The 14,837-nt window shown below is 44.0% G+C and overlaps 1 protein-coding gene across 1 annotated transcript; it reads right to left on the bottom strand.

The window, feature by feature from the left end:
• Window positions 1–375: 375 nt before the first annotated feature.
• Window positions 376–14,837, bottom strand: LOC129636569 (glutathione S-transferase omega-2). The gene is made up of 6 exons (XM_055560046.1): window positions 14,625–14,837; window positions 14,239–14,347; window positions 12,171–12,393; window positions 11,127–11,228; window positions 1,937–2,043; window positions 376–535 (listed from the first exon to the last, which is right to left on the bottom strand). Exons 1-6 carry the CDS (start codon window positions 14,656–14,658, stop codon window positions 376–378), a joined length of 735 nt encoding a protein of 244 aa, XP_055416021.1. The 5' UTR covers window positions 14,659–14,837.

Raw genomic sequence — 14,837 nt, 5'->3', positions numbered from 1 at the left:
CTTCCTTCTCATCTCTCTCACCAGGAGGATATGCAGGGTACCAATCTGTAGTGACAGCATCAGCGATGGGGTGGCCTTGAACCTCAGCATCAGCATCAGCACCAATAACCTGGAGGTCAAACTGGGGCAAAGGTCATCAAGCTGGGAGGCACACGGTCTCCCTAAACATCTCTGGACATTAACACTGAGATTTCTAGAAAATGACTGGATGCTATGGGCTAGAGGAGTCATAAAATGATTATCAGAAATGATTCTGTCTCCACGTTTATTTGGAACCTTAAAGAAAATGAAGAGAGACTGACTGCCCCACCAAAAGAAGTGCAGAATCACGACAGGCTTGGGAATTCTGGGTGGTGAAGGGGTGGACTGCAAGGCTCAGCAACTTAGCCCGTAGTCAAAGGCACCGGGGTTGTTCTGAAAATAGAGATTCAAGAAGCCCAGGAAGGTGTTCTTATCTGTGAGCAGAGAACAGACTGTGGGATCCTGCTTCATGGCTGCAATCCAGAGCCGGAGCGTGGGGGTGTGGTTCACACAGCTGCAGGACAGGAGAGAAGCGTTAGCCGGTCTGAAGGTGAAGGGGGACGCAAGTCACTTTTTAGACTACAAGCTACAAGGGATGAGTTTATTGGGGCAACAGAGCTATCTTAGTTACCTTCCTATCAACTGAGCACAGTCACTTACTGGAGGAAAATCTGACTTGACATGGCTGTGTGTCTTTAGAATCACCAAAGTTGTTGTTTTTAACCCTGCAGTTAAAATACTTGTGGACTGAGTGCTCTGGGGAAATAAGGTATCTGTTTCTCACTGTTTACCAACAAAAAGACACATTCTTCAGTCATTCTCAGATCTTACTTTTGGGGGATTGAAAAAAAAAGTTTTCAAAAACACATTTTTAAAGAAATGAGTAAAACAATCATGAAACCTTGAAATAATGGAGTCCCTTTCAGGGACTGATCAGGACGTGTAGGTCTCGGATCTGTAGTGACTTGCCCAGACGGTAAACTTGTTAATGGAAAATCAAGGAGGAGAGGGTTCCTAATGTGTGGTTCAAGCTCTGTCCCCAGAGGAGACAGGTTTTGGCGAGGTTTATGTTCTGACATGGTTTAAAATATCCAAGTCTGTGACATCTGACCTGCCCTAAGTGAGGAGCTCATAAGATGAATCCTGGGTAAACTCAAGCATGTGCATTATAAATGTCCAGATGCAGTTCCACCTCGGCAGGACTGCATTCCCCAACACCAGAATAGTCCAGTACCCGCCATGTGACCAGCGGGTATGAGAGCAGAGCCAGCGCAAGTTCAAGTTCTCCTGTGAGTGTCGTGGAAACAAAGCACATGTCTGTCCGGGGCCCCTGTGTGGTCTCCCTGAGTCTACAGGGCAATTTCTTCTACTTTAAGCATCCCTACACTCTTGTGGTGTATATGGCTGGCCATTTTGTTTCTCTGATATCAAGCATATATTACTTTAAAATCATTTGTTTTGTAAGGGTATGCCTATCTGGGGAAAGATTCCTCCGGTAACTAAGGTGCCCTGTAAGGGATGTGAGGTCCACAGGGTGACACGGCAGGACCAGACAGAGGGCCACCAACGGAGCTGCAGACAAGCCACCAAAACCCTATGACTGAGACTGTCCACCTGCTTCTGCACTCACCCCCGGCTATGCTGGATGCATGGTGAGGACAGCCAGCGGCTCTGAAACACTAGGGAGGCTCTGGGATGCAGTCTTAGCAGCAGCAACATGGATAAAGTGTGTGTCCGCAGTTAGTGGCACAAGAGCACAGGTGCATTTTGAACAAGGAAGCACACAGTTTAAAACTCTACATTCCACATTCACGTGAAACATGTCCAGAGGAGGACAGATGGCACAAAGATCATTTGAAGCACTGCTACCCAGTGTGACCCTCGGAATCTATGACCATACAGCTTAATGTCTTACTCGGCTATTCCATATACTTCCAGCCGCTCAAACCAGGGCCAAAAGAGGTAATCAATCATGGATATACAATCTCCGCCAAAGAAGACGGTGTTCTGATAGCCAAGAATCTGGAAGTTTAAACAGAGCAAAAGCAAGTTAATTAATCCATCTGCTAATGTATTTATAGGCACTAAATACAAATATCAAATTAAGTCCCAAAGAAGGAGACCCAAGGCTTGGAGTCGTCTTCCATTTGGTTAGGTGAATGCTTCTACCCTTTTTCTGAGGTTTCTTCCATCTCCTTTAGGGTCTGTGCTCCAGGCTACACATAGCCCCGCCCTCCTTGCAACCCTGGAGTACCCCAGCGGCTCATCTGATTGGAGGATTTGGAAGAACAGCCCCGCCTCTCTCAGCCTAGAACAGGCTACTCCCTGTTCTAAGCTTTCTAGGGCTCAGCCCCTGGAGAGGGGGCCCTGCCTCTGACTAGCACTGCCCCATTACTGGGAGGGAGGGGCCACATAAGGAACCTCACTTGTTGTGGTCGTGCCCCCCCCCCATTCTCCAGGATCCAGTTTATCTGTAATAAAGGGGATACCATAGTCTCCACATGTCTTCCTCTTTAGCCTTATTTTTCAGCCAATTCAAAACTAAGGCAAGGAAGAGCAGAGCTCTCTGATGGGCTCTCTCAAATCCCAATACTGTCTTTCTATCATATTTTCCTTTTTTATTTGAGCTTTTTGAACTTCATGTGTTGGCCACTCAACATTATCAAATTTTTACATTAAAACAAAAGTTCTCATTCCCAAATAGGACAAATCAACACAGATATTGGATTCATCTAGCATAACTCCCCTTCCATTTTTCCATTTATTTATACCATGCTCACTAGACAAAGGATTGGAGGTGCAGTGTATAAAAATGTGTACACTAAAATATTAAATATGAAAAATCATAACATGCTAAGAAAGAGAAAAATAAAAGAACATAAGGTTAAAATAAGGAAGGAAAATGGTCTCGAGATATCAAGCCAAGGCTCCTGCAGAGTTCCTTAATAAATAAAGCTTTGAATTTGACTTGAGTTTCCTGGCAATTCAAGCAGAGAGGAAAGCATGCTAGTGAACTGATTCTTGTCTCCTGTGTGGAAGACACTCTTGCTTAGAGAGAAGGAAACTCCGTCCCAGGGAAGTAAGAGGGCTCTCTGGTTCGTGCCAGAGCCAAGACAAAGACACCATTCTCCTAAGTCCCAGACTACTGTCAACCCTGTGTCAACTTCAAATATGTATGTATGAGGACTGTAATCACAGAGGCTTTCCCAAGTCTCTTGTGAATTGTTTGTCTGTTCCTTAAATTTAAGTATCAGCAACAAGCTCAGAATCAGCAAACCCCGAAACCCTCTTTCCTTTTGCCAAGGACCAGCCCAGCTTTGAGAGTCCCTGTGAGGACTCTCCCCACCCCCGCCTAGCAATCTTCCTCTTTCTCATTCTCTCTCAGTCAGGCAACTAACTGATGGAGAGGTGAGATACAATCATGGCAAAAGAGCTTTTCAAAATTCTCTCCTTCCTGTCTCATTCCATGGATAAGACAGTCTTCAGGAAACTTGACTTAAAATAGTTCTTCCGTATTCTCAGTTTAAACTAAGTCCCTTTTGTTGTTGTTCTTCAGTCCCTCAGTCGTGTCCAACTGTTTGCGACCCCGTGGACTACAGCACGCCAGGCTTCCCTGTACTTCACTATCTCCTGGAGTTTGTTCAAACTAATGTCCACTGAGTTGATGATGCCACCTTACCATCTCATCCTCTCACCACCTTCTCCTCTTGCCCTCAATCTTTCCCAGCATCAGAGTCTTTTCCAATGAGTCGGCTCTTTGCATCAGGTAGCCGAAGTATTGGAGCTTCAGCATCAGTCCTTCCAATGGATATTCAGGGCTGATTTCCTTTAGGATTAACTGGTTTTATGTCTTGGGACTCTCAAGAGTCTTCAGCACCACAGTTCTAAAGCATCAATTCTTTGGCACTCAGTCTTCTTTATGGTCCAACTCCCACATCTTGACAAATTTAGGACAATCAGAAGTAAAATAATATGACAGTGTTAATTTCCTATGTCTTACCTTTCCTAAATGTTCTGTCATTAGAACACGAAGCTGCAGCTTTGCCTCCACCCACTGAGCAGTGGCTATGCTAATAGCCAATGTGTTAAAAAAAAAAAACAAAAAAAAAAAAACTGTTTTGCGGTATTTCTGTCACCTGCCTGTCACATATAGTGATATTAGTCATTCTTAATGTTGAATAACTTTTCTCACAATGGACTTTCTCATTCTCAGAAATACTGCCCTTCAAGATGGCCTTCTTAGAGAAGATACTTTCCACCAAGGCCCTAGGCATTCCCAGTAGGCCACACATGGCCTGGGGAAGAAACTGAGCCTCTAGCTTCAAGCCCTAGGATTTCCTTAATGTATTAACACATCTTCCATTCAGATTAAGACGTGAGCTATTTCAGGAAAAAGCCATTTGACGTTCTGGAATAGTAGAAAACGTTATTTTTACAATTTCTCTCTTCTCCAGTTCACTGAAAAATGACTACAGATCCTTCTCTTGCTTCTGGATGTGACTCGGAAAAAGGAATGAGCATGCAAATGAAGAGGGAGAGACTGGTTGGTGACACCTGAGTACGCTGTTTCCACCCCTGAACTTGAACCCTGGGAGGGCCGCTTATCTGCCTCGAAGGCCTCTCGGGCTCCCCCAGGCGGACAAAAAGAGGTTCCTGCTAGAGTGCACGTGGAAGGAAGAAGCGCTCTGGGCTCCCCCGCGTGGCCATCGTGGTGAGGCGCACTGGCCAAGGCTCTCCAGCTAGGATGTTCACCAAGGAGGAAAAGGAAATCTGCAAAATTTTTTGTGAGGGACAAGATTATTAAGAGAAGCCCAGACTTCCTCAAACCAGACATCCTAAGAATCATCAGTCTACAGTCTTGGGCGCTCAAGTGCAGCGTCAATAACTGCACTTGTGGCCTTAATGCACCACCTGCCCTGCACACAGAGACGTCTCCTGGCTCTAACCAGGACAGCATGCTGGCTCTGGCCTGGCTGGAGGAGGAAGGAAGCGGTTTTTCTTGATGGAAACAGTTCTTATGAAGCAGAACCAGTCCCCTCCTATAAAATACACAAAGCTACCTGCTGTTACATCAGCAATGCAGACCCTAACCAGAAGCAGAAATACCCAATCCACTCCAGGGCAGATATCTTTTGAGTTCGTACAAGATAAGAGAAGATTCTCAAGATTTCAAATTTCAGGTGTCTGCTCCACTGACATACTGTAGCTGAGGCTGAGCTAATGAAGATTAACGGATTCCCTTTAAAACAAACCAAGGATACAGAACAAACTTAGAGTATACATAAACCCCACTTCTCTGGAAAGAAGCCTGAGAAGCAGGGTCTGTGCCAAACACGCCCCTCCTGCTGGTCACCACTTACAACCAGGAGTTTCCTGTGAAGATTCAGAATGCAACCTGTCAACATTTGGCAGGTGATCAAAGGATCACCCTGAAAATTCTATCCTGGAATCCCTTTCATAGGTTTAATTCTTTTTGTTGCAATATATTTGTAAGATAATAGTGGGGGAAAGCTAGTGGGGCAAGGCTTGACACATCAAATATCTTTAAAGTGATGGGTGGTAGATGAAAATATAAAAGCATTTTATCAAATTTCTGAAGGGGGAAAGGATTTCCTATGTACAAAAGCAGTGGAAGAAATCACAACAGGAAAGATCACACAATATTTTTAATGTTAAATTTCTATATGTACAAAGATGACAAAAAGTTAAAACAATGTATCTTAAAAACAGGCCAATATCCTTTACATATAAAGAACTCTTAAAAAAATTAACAAGGAAAATCAGGAAGATCTTGACAAACAGATGGGTAGCAGACCATCTGCACAAATAAAACACAAAGAAATGGAATACTTTGGGGAAAACATACCATCTCACTATCAAAGAAATACACATTAAAGCAACTATGAGAAACTACTGTTTCTCAAGACAGGCAAGTATCTTTTTAAATGAAATCTCCCAACAGTGAAAAGGGATTGGTTCAAAGGGCATTTTTGACACTCAGAGGGTGGGGGGTGTACAGCACAAGTCTTGGGGGAAGCAATTTAGCAACATCCAGCTCTAGCTTCTAAAATGGTCATACCCTTTGATCTGGTAATTCTGTTCCTGGAAGTCTGGCCTAAGGACATATTTTAAAACAGAGAAAGGGCTTTTTATGCAAAGGAGCTGCTGTTTCTGGGAGGCATCATTAATAATGATAAGCAACTGAAACAATCTAAATAACCCTAATGAGTGTGCTGGATACATAATTCTGGCTTATGCATATGGCAAATTATGCAGAATGAAAAGTTATTTTTTTCCATCTTAGTAATTACACATATAATAGAGAAAAATATTCTCATTATTAAAAAAAAAAATTCAAACACAGAAAGCAGTATAGAAGGCAAAGGCTCTCCCTTCCTATCCTTGCTCTGAACCACTTTTCTTTCCCACCCCCAGACTAATCCCCTTCCAGTAGGAGGCACCAGCAGAAGTCTGATTTGAGTCTCTGCAGACATTTTTCTAGGAGTTTATTTACATTTGTGCATATAACCTCAGATATGCAGATGATAACACCATCCTAATGGCAGAAAGTGAAGAGGAACTAAAGAGCCTCTTGATGAAAGTAAAAAAAGAGAGTGGAAAAGCTGGTTTAAAATTCAACATTAAAAAACTAAGATCATGGCATCCAGGCCCATAACTTCATGGCAAATAGATGGGGGGAAAATGGAAATGGTGACAGACTTTATTTTCTTGGGCCCCGAAATCACTGTGGATGGTGACTGAAGCCATGAACTTAAAAGATGTTTGCTACTTGGAGGAAACGTTATCACAAACCTAGATAGCATATTAAAAAGCAGAGACATCACTTTGGTGACAAAGGTCCATCTAGTCAAAGCTATGGCTTTTCCAGTATTCATGTACAGATGTGAGTTGGAACATAAAGAAGGCTGAGCACTGAAGAATTGATGCTTTAGAATTGTGGTGCTGGAGAAGACTCTGGAGAGTCCCTTGGACAGCAAGGAAATAAAACCAGTCAATCTTAAAAGAAATCAACCCTGAATATTCACTGGAAGGATGGTGCCAAAGCTCCAATACTTTGGTCACCTGATGCGAAGAGCCGACTCATTGGAAAAGACCCTGATGCTGGGAAAGATTGAAGGCAGGAGGAGAAAGGGGTGACAGAGAATGAGATGATTGGATGGCATCACTGATTTAATGGACATGAGTTTGAGCAAACTCAGGGAGATAGTGAAGGACAGCCTCTGCAGTCCATGGGGTCGCAAAGAGTCGGACACAACTAAGCAACTGAACAACAGAAAAATGTATCTCAAAGACCTATAAAAATAACATGGAAAAATGAGTTTATATAACAAGCACAAATAAACCTTCAATTTTGATGATACTTGTTTGAAAGAAAAATGTAAAAGTCAACCGGCATTTATTTAAAAAGAAGAAAACGTTAGAGTATAAGGTTGCCAACTTAAACTGACCTGTTTGCTTGTGGATAACATGGACCATTATACACTGGTCTCTTGAGTTGCTTATCACTCAAGATAATCCATAAGATATTTTCAACTCACAGAAAATCCTGATTGTACAAAACCATGGAGAAAAAATTGTACACATCATCTCTATTAATAGAGAGAAAACACCTCTATTAGAATTATTCTGACAAGTTTCAATTTCACTAGAATCTCCTAGAGTCAATATACTGGTATTGAGAGGAATGTATCAAATAATTCAAGCTCAGTGGGCATCTTTCAGATTCTGATATTACCTATGTTGTACTTACAATTCCTACTAACATTCTCTGGGACAAAACCCAATTCAAATCTGGAACAATATTGCATACTCAATGGTCCTTAATTAGCCCTGGCTAGCACCCCACTCCAATACTCTTGCCTGGAAAATCCCATGGACGGAGGAGCTTGGTAGGCTGCAGTCCATGGGGTCGCTAAGGGTCGGACACGACTGAGCGACTTCACTTTCACTTTTCACTTCCATGCACTGGAGAAGGAAATGGCAACCCACTCCAGTGTTCTTGCCTGGAGAATCCCAGGGACGGGGGAGCCTGGTGGGCTGCCGTCTATGGGGTCGCACAGGGTCAGACACGACTGAAGCGGCTTAGCAGCAGCAGCAGCCCTTAACTAGCCAGAATTTCACTGATGCTATTTATTACATCTGAGAGGGTCATTGGCAAGATTAAATAAGAGGAGTATGCAAAGCAACTTTAGCATCATGCCAAGCACAAAAATACAGGCTCACTTCCCTGGAAGAACCCAAACTAAGGAGCTGTGCCTCCATTGTAATATTATACATTTACTTAGCAATCTGTAATTTTCAAAGTTCATCCATCATTCAAATGCAGAGTAGGAAGGAGATAGGTCAACGTATGTTTTCAATTATCTTTGAATTTAAAAGATTTTGTTTCAAGGCTCCTTTCCCTGGCCGAGCATTTAACTTGTAAGAAGGTAACCAGACATGATAAAATCAGTTCAGCTAATCTTTGAAAATAAAGACCATAAAAATTCTCCATGGGCAAGAGCTATCAAACTTCTTTTTCAAAGCAAGGTCCCCCTCCCTCTTCAAATTCAAGCTTATTAGATGTCTTGTTAAACAGTGTCGAAAGCAGGGCTGGTCTGGCTGAAGCAGGCTCTAAAACCACTAGCAGACCTCCTCTCACTGGGCCGTCCCTCTGCAAAACTTGTGAACACACATTTTTTTTTTTTTTTGAAGGGGAAAATTTTATTTTTCTGTGACATACAAAATTTTAAGATAATAACCAGAATTATGACTGACAACATACAGGCCATATCTGAATTTTAGGAATTTCATTAGCTTGTAGAATGTTTATATGAGTAAAATTTGTCCATACAGTATAACCTAGGAAAGTTTATCATTACGTATTTGACGATGTGTTCCACATTATTTAAAATATCAAATAAGCCTCATTAATATCTTTCTTTGAGATGTTTCAGGGGCCCTCTGAAACACCCCAAAGTTAGCTAGAGATCAAAAAGACTTCATTTAGAATTTGGGGAGGTTTGTCAAAGAGAACAAAAGGTTTTAAAACACTTGATCAACACCTTTTAAAAGACTCTTTCGTTCTATGAATGTGGAAACAAAGGCACAGAGAGGTCCAGAACCTTGATGAAGGTTCTGGAATCCCATAAAGCCAAGCCCAGGAGCCAAGACTCTTTCTACCTCACCCTACTTGCCTCCTCAGAGTTAAGACCGCAGTCTGAGTTCTCAGGACCAAAGGCTGACACTTCTTATACATGATGCTGAATCCATAAATGGTGAAACTATATAAATCTAAGACAGGCAGCTGTAACTGTAAATAAATTTAACAGCTTCCACTTCACAAAGTCAGATGGAAGAATATTAGTAATCAGCCTTCTTTTAAGGGGATAAAAATAGCATTCCCTGGCTGCCAAAGAATTACAACCCACCCATAGGGGAATTTATCAGTTTCTAGAACAAAGATAACGGAGAAGGCAATGGCACCCCACTCCAGTACTCTTGCCTGGAAAAAATCCCATGGACAGAGGAGCCTGGTAGACTGCAGTCCATGGGGTCGCTAAGAGTCGGACACAACTGAGCGACTTCACTTTCACTGTTCACTTTCATGCATTGGAGAAAGAAATGGCACCCCCACTCCAGTGTTCTTGCCTGGAGAATCCCAGGGACAGGGGAGCCTGGTGGGCTGCAGTCCATGGGGTTGCACAGAGTCAGACACGACTGAAGTGACTTAGCAGCAGCAGTAGAACAAAGATAAAGGAAGTCAAAGGACCACCTTCCAGACTATAAGAGAGGTACAGGGTAAGTAGCCCTATTACTGCTAGATACATGGAGGATCTGGTAACAAAGATTACCCATAGACATTGCCCCTTCTTCCTCTTCTTCTTCTTCTTTTTTTTTTTTTTTTTAACATTTATTTATTTGGCTGCTCAGGTCTTGGTTGTGGCATGTGAGCTATTTTTAGCTGTGGCATGTGGGATCTAGTTGTCTGACCAGGGATAGAACCTGAGCCCTCTGTATCGGGAGCATGGAGTTTTAGCCCCTGGACCACCAGGGAAGTTTCTCCCCCTTCTTTCTTAATTACAGAACTCTGATTTTATGCAAGGTGGTCCCAGCTAAGAGATTAAATTTCCCAACTTCCCCTGCAGATACTTGTAACTCAATGACTACGTTCTGGTCAATGAAACTTAAGTAATCATTGGACAGAACTTCTAGGAAAGCCTTTAAAGGTGTATGCCCCTTTGCCAGTTTTTTCCTTTCTGTTGTCCTTTCTATAACCTGGAACTTGGATGTGATAGGTGAAGTTCCAGCAGCTATTTTGTTATTTTGAGGATGTAAGCCTCACACTGAAAATGGCACAACAGGAAGAGAAAAAAAAAACTTCAGTCCCTGCTAACTTCATAAAGAAGCCATCAAAACGGCCCTATACTACTGTACCTCTAGGTGTGTGCGTATGTGTGTGACAGAATAAATCCTTATAAGTTTTTAAATCAATGCTATGCTATGCTAAGTCACTTCAGTCGTGTCCGACTCCGTGCGACCCCATAGACGGCAGCCCACCAGGCTCCCCCGTCCCTGGGATTCTCCAGGCAAGAACACTGGAGTGGGGTGCCATTTCCTTCTCCAATGCATGAAAGTGAAAAGTGAAAATGAAGTCGCTAAGTCGTGTCCAACCCTCAGCGACCCCATGTACTGCAGCGCACCAGGCTCCTCCATCCATGGGATTTCCTAGGCAAGAGTACTGGAGTACCAATATTGCCTTCAATATTAGAAGCCAAACACAATCCCTAACCAATATTGACCCTGGACTCCTAAGCAGAAGCTACAGAACCCATGCAGAGATAGGTCAGGAATGTGGTGATTCTGGGAAAGGAAGAAGTTCATCACATGCCCTCCCCTACCCCTAGGCAGATTTTCAAGAAAAATTCCAGAGGAGGTCAGTGGAGCGCAAGTACCTACAAGTCAGATGACCAGTAGTTGAACTTATCAAAGTCTGACAGGAGAAGTATATAAGTCTGTGAAAGCGGAGGGTGTCAGGGTGACCAGGGTGTGGACCTGCGTCACTTTATCCACCACATCTGGCCAGGAGAGGGCCCCGTTTTTACCTCTTCCAGGTTGCAGAACTCCTGACGCAGGGCCAGCTTCAGATCAGCGCAGTCTCTCCCGCATCTCAATGCTACCAGACACTCCTTGGTCAAATGTGGGACCTGATCGGAGGACACAGGTTCTGAGCAGAGAAGTCCGAGGGCACTCCGTGCTCCTGCTCTGCCTGACAACGCAGCCAGAGCTCTGTCACTCTGTCAACAGTGCCACCTGATGGCCATCTCTGCGGTTTCAGGAATCCACTTGTCACAGCACTCTGGTAAACAAGGTGCTTTAAAGGGGGCTCTCTGGTACGCCTTACTTGTTCAACTATTTCCATACTTTACAATCTTAGGTGGGGCATTTTCCTTCTTTAAGCCTCAGTGTTCTCATCTGAAGAATGGACACAAGAATAGTACCCACCTTAAAGGGTGGGACCTGATGAGGGCAGTGATGGGGATTAAATAGATTAACCTTTATAAAATAGTTAGAACAATGCTTGGCACATCGCTAGTGCTCAGTAGACATCAGTCACTAATATCATTGAGTCATTTTTGTTTCTTTAAAAAAAAAGCTATCATAAAATTTCTCCATCACATTCTCTCCCAATATCAACAGCTGTCCCCTTTTCTCTCTTCTTCACATTTCCTGGGCAGTTGACACTCTTGTTCCCCATAAAGGGCAATCTCCTTCTGTGCATTGCCTTTTTCACACCCCAATATTTTTTCACCTGAGACCTTGGAAATAGCGCCTTCAAAGTATCACTAGTTTTCCACTCTTTCAATATTCCTTGTCTCAAGTTACACAGTCATAACTATGCCATAATCATAACTCTTGAGACTGCTCATTCTGGAAAAGTAGTTATTGGCAAAGACTTTAACCTTTAATATCAGAGGTCACAGCTTTACTATAATTCCACACGAGTTATCCTCCTAAGGCACACACAGGTATTAAAACAAATCAATTTCACCAATGATTTGACTTTTAAAATGGACTGGAGTTTGAGAAAGACATACAAAGTAAAATAGAGTGTTAAGTATTTTTGTTTTTTTTTTTAATGGATATACCTTATAGAACAGCTCCAATAACATCTTTTGGCGAGCTCGCTCGTAAGGGTCATATGGGTACAGCTTCCTTCCAGGGTAAGCGTCATCCAGGTACTCACAAGCGATGACAGATTCATAGATCAGTTGACATTTGCTGTTCTCCAGGACAGGAATTTGGCCAAAAGGATGCTTTGTAAAATACCATTCAGGCTTGTTTCTCAGGTTAATGTTGATAACTTCATGTCTTATAAAGCAAAGGGAAAACAGGACAGAACAAAAATGAGAGGATTAGGCAGACACCTATCTTTTTTTTTTTCCCCCCAAAGTGCGCAAAGACCCCCTGTGAGATCTTAGTGTCTAGACCAGGGATCAAACCTGTGCCCCATGCAGCGCAAGCACAGAGTTTTAACCATTGGATTGCCAGGGAAATCCCCAGACACTCACCTTGAAAGCAGAAACAATCAATCTATAAAATTAAAATTTGCAACAAGTTTTTTAAATTGAGGTTTGTACAAAGAAAAGTACATAACAACATCATTCTTCAACAGTAGGATGTGTTCAGTGTTTTCTATGCCTTATCCCATTCGCTCTCCATGATTCCCATGAGATAAACTAGGGAATCATGATGAGGTGCAAACAAAGGAAGGCAAAGAAATCATTTAACACATCCCTTCTGAGAGATAAGGCTCCTTGTGGTTCAATCTCTTGCCTAATATTACCCACCAGGAAGTAGCAGAGCCAAGATGGAAGGCCAGGCACTCTGACTCAGAGCTCACAAGCTTAACCACGGCACCACAGATTTTACTACATTTTCAAGTTTGAAAGTACAAATCTGATATCTGGAGACATTTTTTGTTCGCCACAACTGGAGGGAGGGGGATTTTACTGGCACCTAATTGGCAGAGGCCAGGGACGCTGCAAGATATCCAACAACACACAGAACTGCTCCTCCCCCCTCACCAAACACACAAAACCAGGAATCATCTGCCCCAAATGTGAGCAGTGCCGAGGGTGAGAAACTCTGCCCTAAAGAAGGACTTCCATCAATTCTCAAGCTGCCACTTCATCACTGTGGGTAAAACATCAATCTATTGTTATTTTTCTTTTTTATTTAAAAAAGTAAACTTTGGGCCAACTAGAATTGAGCAAGAGGGAATAACCTGGAAAAAAGCCATAGACACTCCACAGAGCAGAATTATATAATTTTTTTTTAAAGTCTCTGTAATAGTCTCTGCATCTCTATAACACAAAACTCCAAAGTCATCCCCTAATGATACACACTGGAGGCTGAAGTAACACTTTAGTTTTGAGCTGGCTCCCTGCAGCCTCCCCCATTGCAGTAAAGTTGCTCTGCCTTCAAAATCCAGACCTCCTTTGCAGGAGCTCGTCTTGCAAAATTACTTCTATGACCAGTGTGCACCCATTTTTCAGGTGTGTGGGAAACCTCTTGATAGCAGTCCTTCCTATTTCTTTGTTTGGAACTATTTGTTCATTCATTCAAAACGTAGTTTTAAGCGCCTATTATTGGCCAGGTTCTCTTCTAGCCCATGAATAAGAAAAAGTCCCTGCCTTCAAGAACATACATTTGTGTGTGTGTGTGTGTGTGAGAGAGAGAGAGAGAGAGAGAGAGACAGTGTGTGTGCGAGTGTGTGTGTGTGAGTGTGGGTGCGTGGGTGTTGGGGGAGGGGCAATGGAAGTGAGGCTGGGGAGTGTGGAGGAAAAACAGATAAGTAAGGAAACGTTGTTAGTGCAATAAAGGGAACAGAACTGACCTGAATATAGCTGGGGTGGGGTCTGGGCTGCATTTCACAGAGCTGTCAGAGAAGGCCTCGGTAGCCTCCGCGGTCCGCTCTTTCACAAACTTTAGGGAAGAAACCCAGCTCACCAGAGCATCATTCAGTTTACTCCGAGTGGTCCTAACAGTTTCCTGCAGAGACCTGATTCTGCATTTCAGGATGGCCCACTCAAGAACCCACCTGCCCTCTGCTAACCGTTTATTGACTTCGTCTCACAAGAAAGTGACAGACAGCCTGTGACACCTAAGCGGGGACCCCCAGATAGTGAACCTATGGGGCCTCCCTCCGCTCACCTGATGCCTTTGGCCCGGAGGACCAGGCGCGTCCTGTGCGCGTAGGGACAGAACCTCATGCTGTAGAGGCGGATTACGCCTTCAGGGACCGGCCCTGGGGGGATGCTCCCTGCGGGTGGAGGGGGGACGGGGAGGCGGATTAGCTCTGTGTGGAGAGGGGCTCACTCGCCTTCCCAGGACCCCCACGAGGGCCGCGGTCCTCCGCCTCTCGGGCCCCAGAGAGGACACCTTTTTTTTTTTTGCACGTGTCTTTTTTGCGGAGGAACCGCGATCCTCCTCGCCGCTGCGCTGATCTGCGAGCCAAGGACCGGCAACCGCCCCTCCAGAGCCAACATCCAGCCAGCCGGCACCCCCAGCCCGCGGACAACTGTCAAGAGGACTCTCACCTTTCCCCAAGGTCCTGGTCGCGTCGTCAGTCATGCTCTCCCGGCGTCTGCGCAACGACCAACGCTCACAGCCTTTGCCGTGAGGCTTGCTGCCTCCGGCGCAGGGTCCAAGGACAGCAAGGTTCCGGCGAGCCCCGCTGGCTCCAAATGCAACTTTGGAGCAACAGGGCCGTGTCGGGGTCGTAGGGAAGTGATCCAGGACGGCAGCTAAGA

This window comes from Bubalus kerabau, chromosome 22 (genome assembly GCF_029407905.1).
Source record: "Bubalus kerabau isolate K-KA32 ecotype Philippines breed swamp buffalo chromosome 22, PCC_UOA_SB_1v2, whole genome shotgun sequence".
NCBI lineage: Eukaryota > Metazoa > Chordata > Mammalia > Artiodactyla > Bovidae > Bubalus > Bubalus kerabau.
This window is presented reverse-complemented; position numbering and strand designations above follow the sequence as displayed.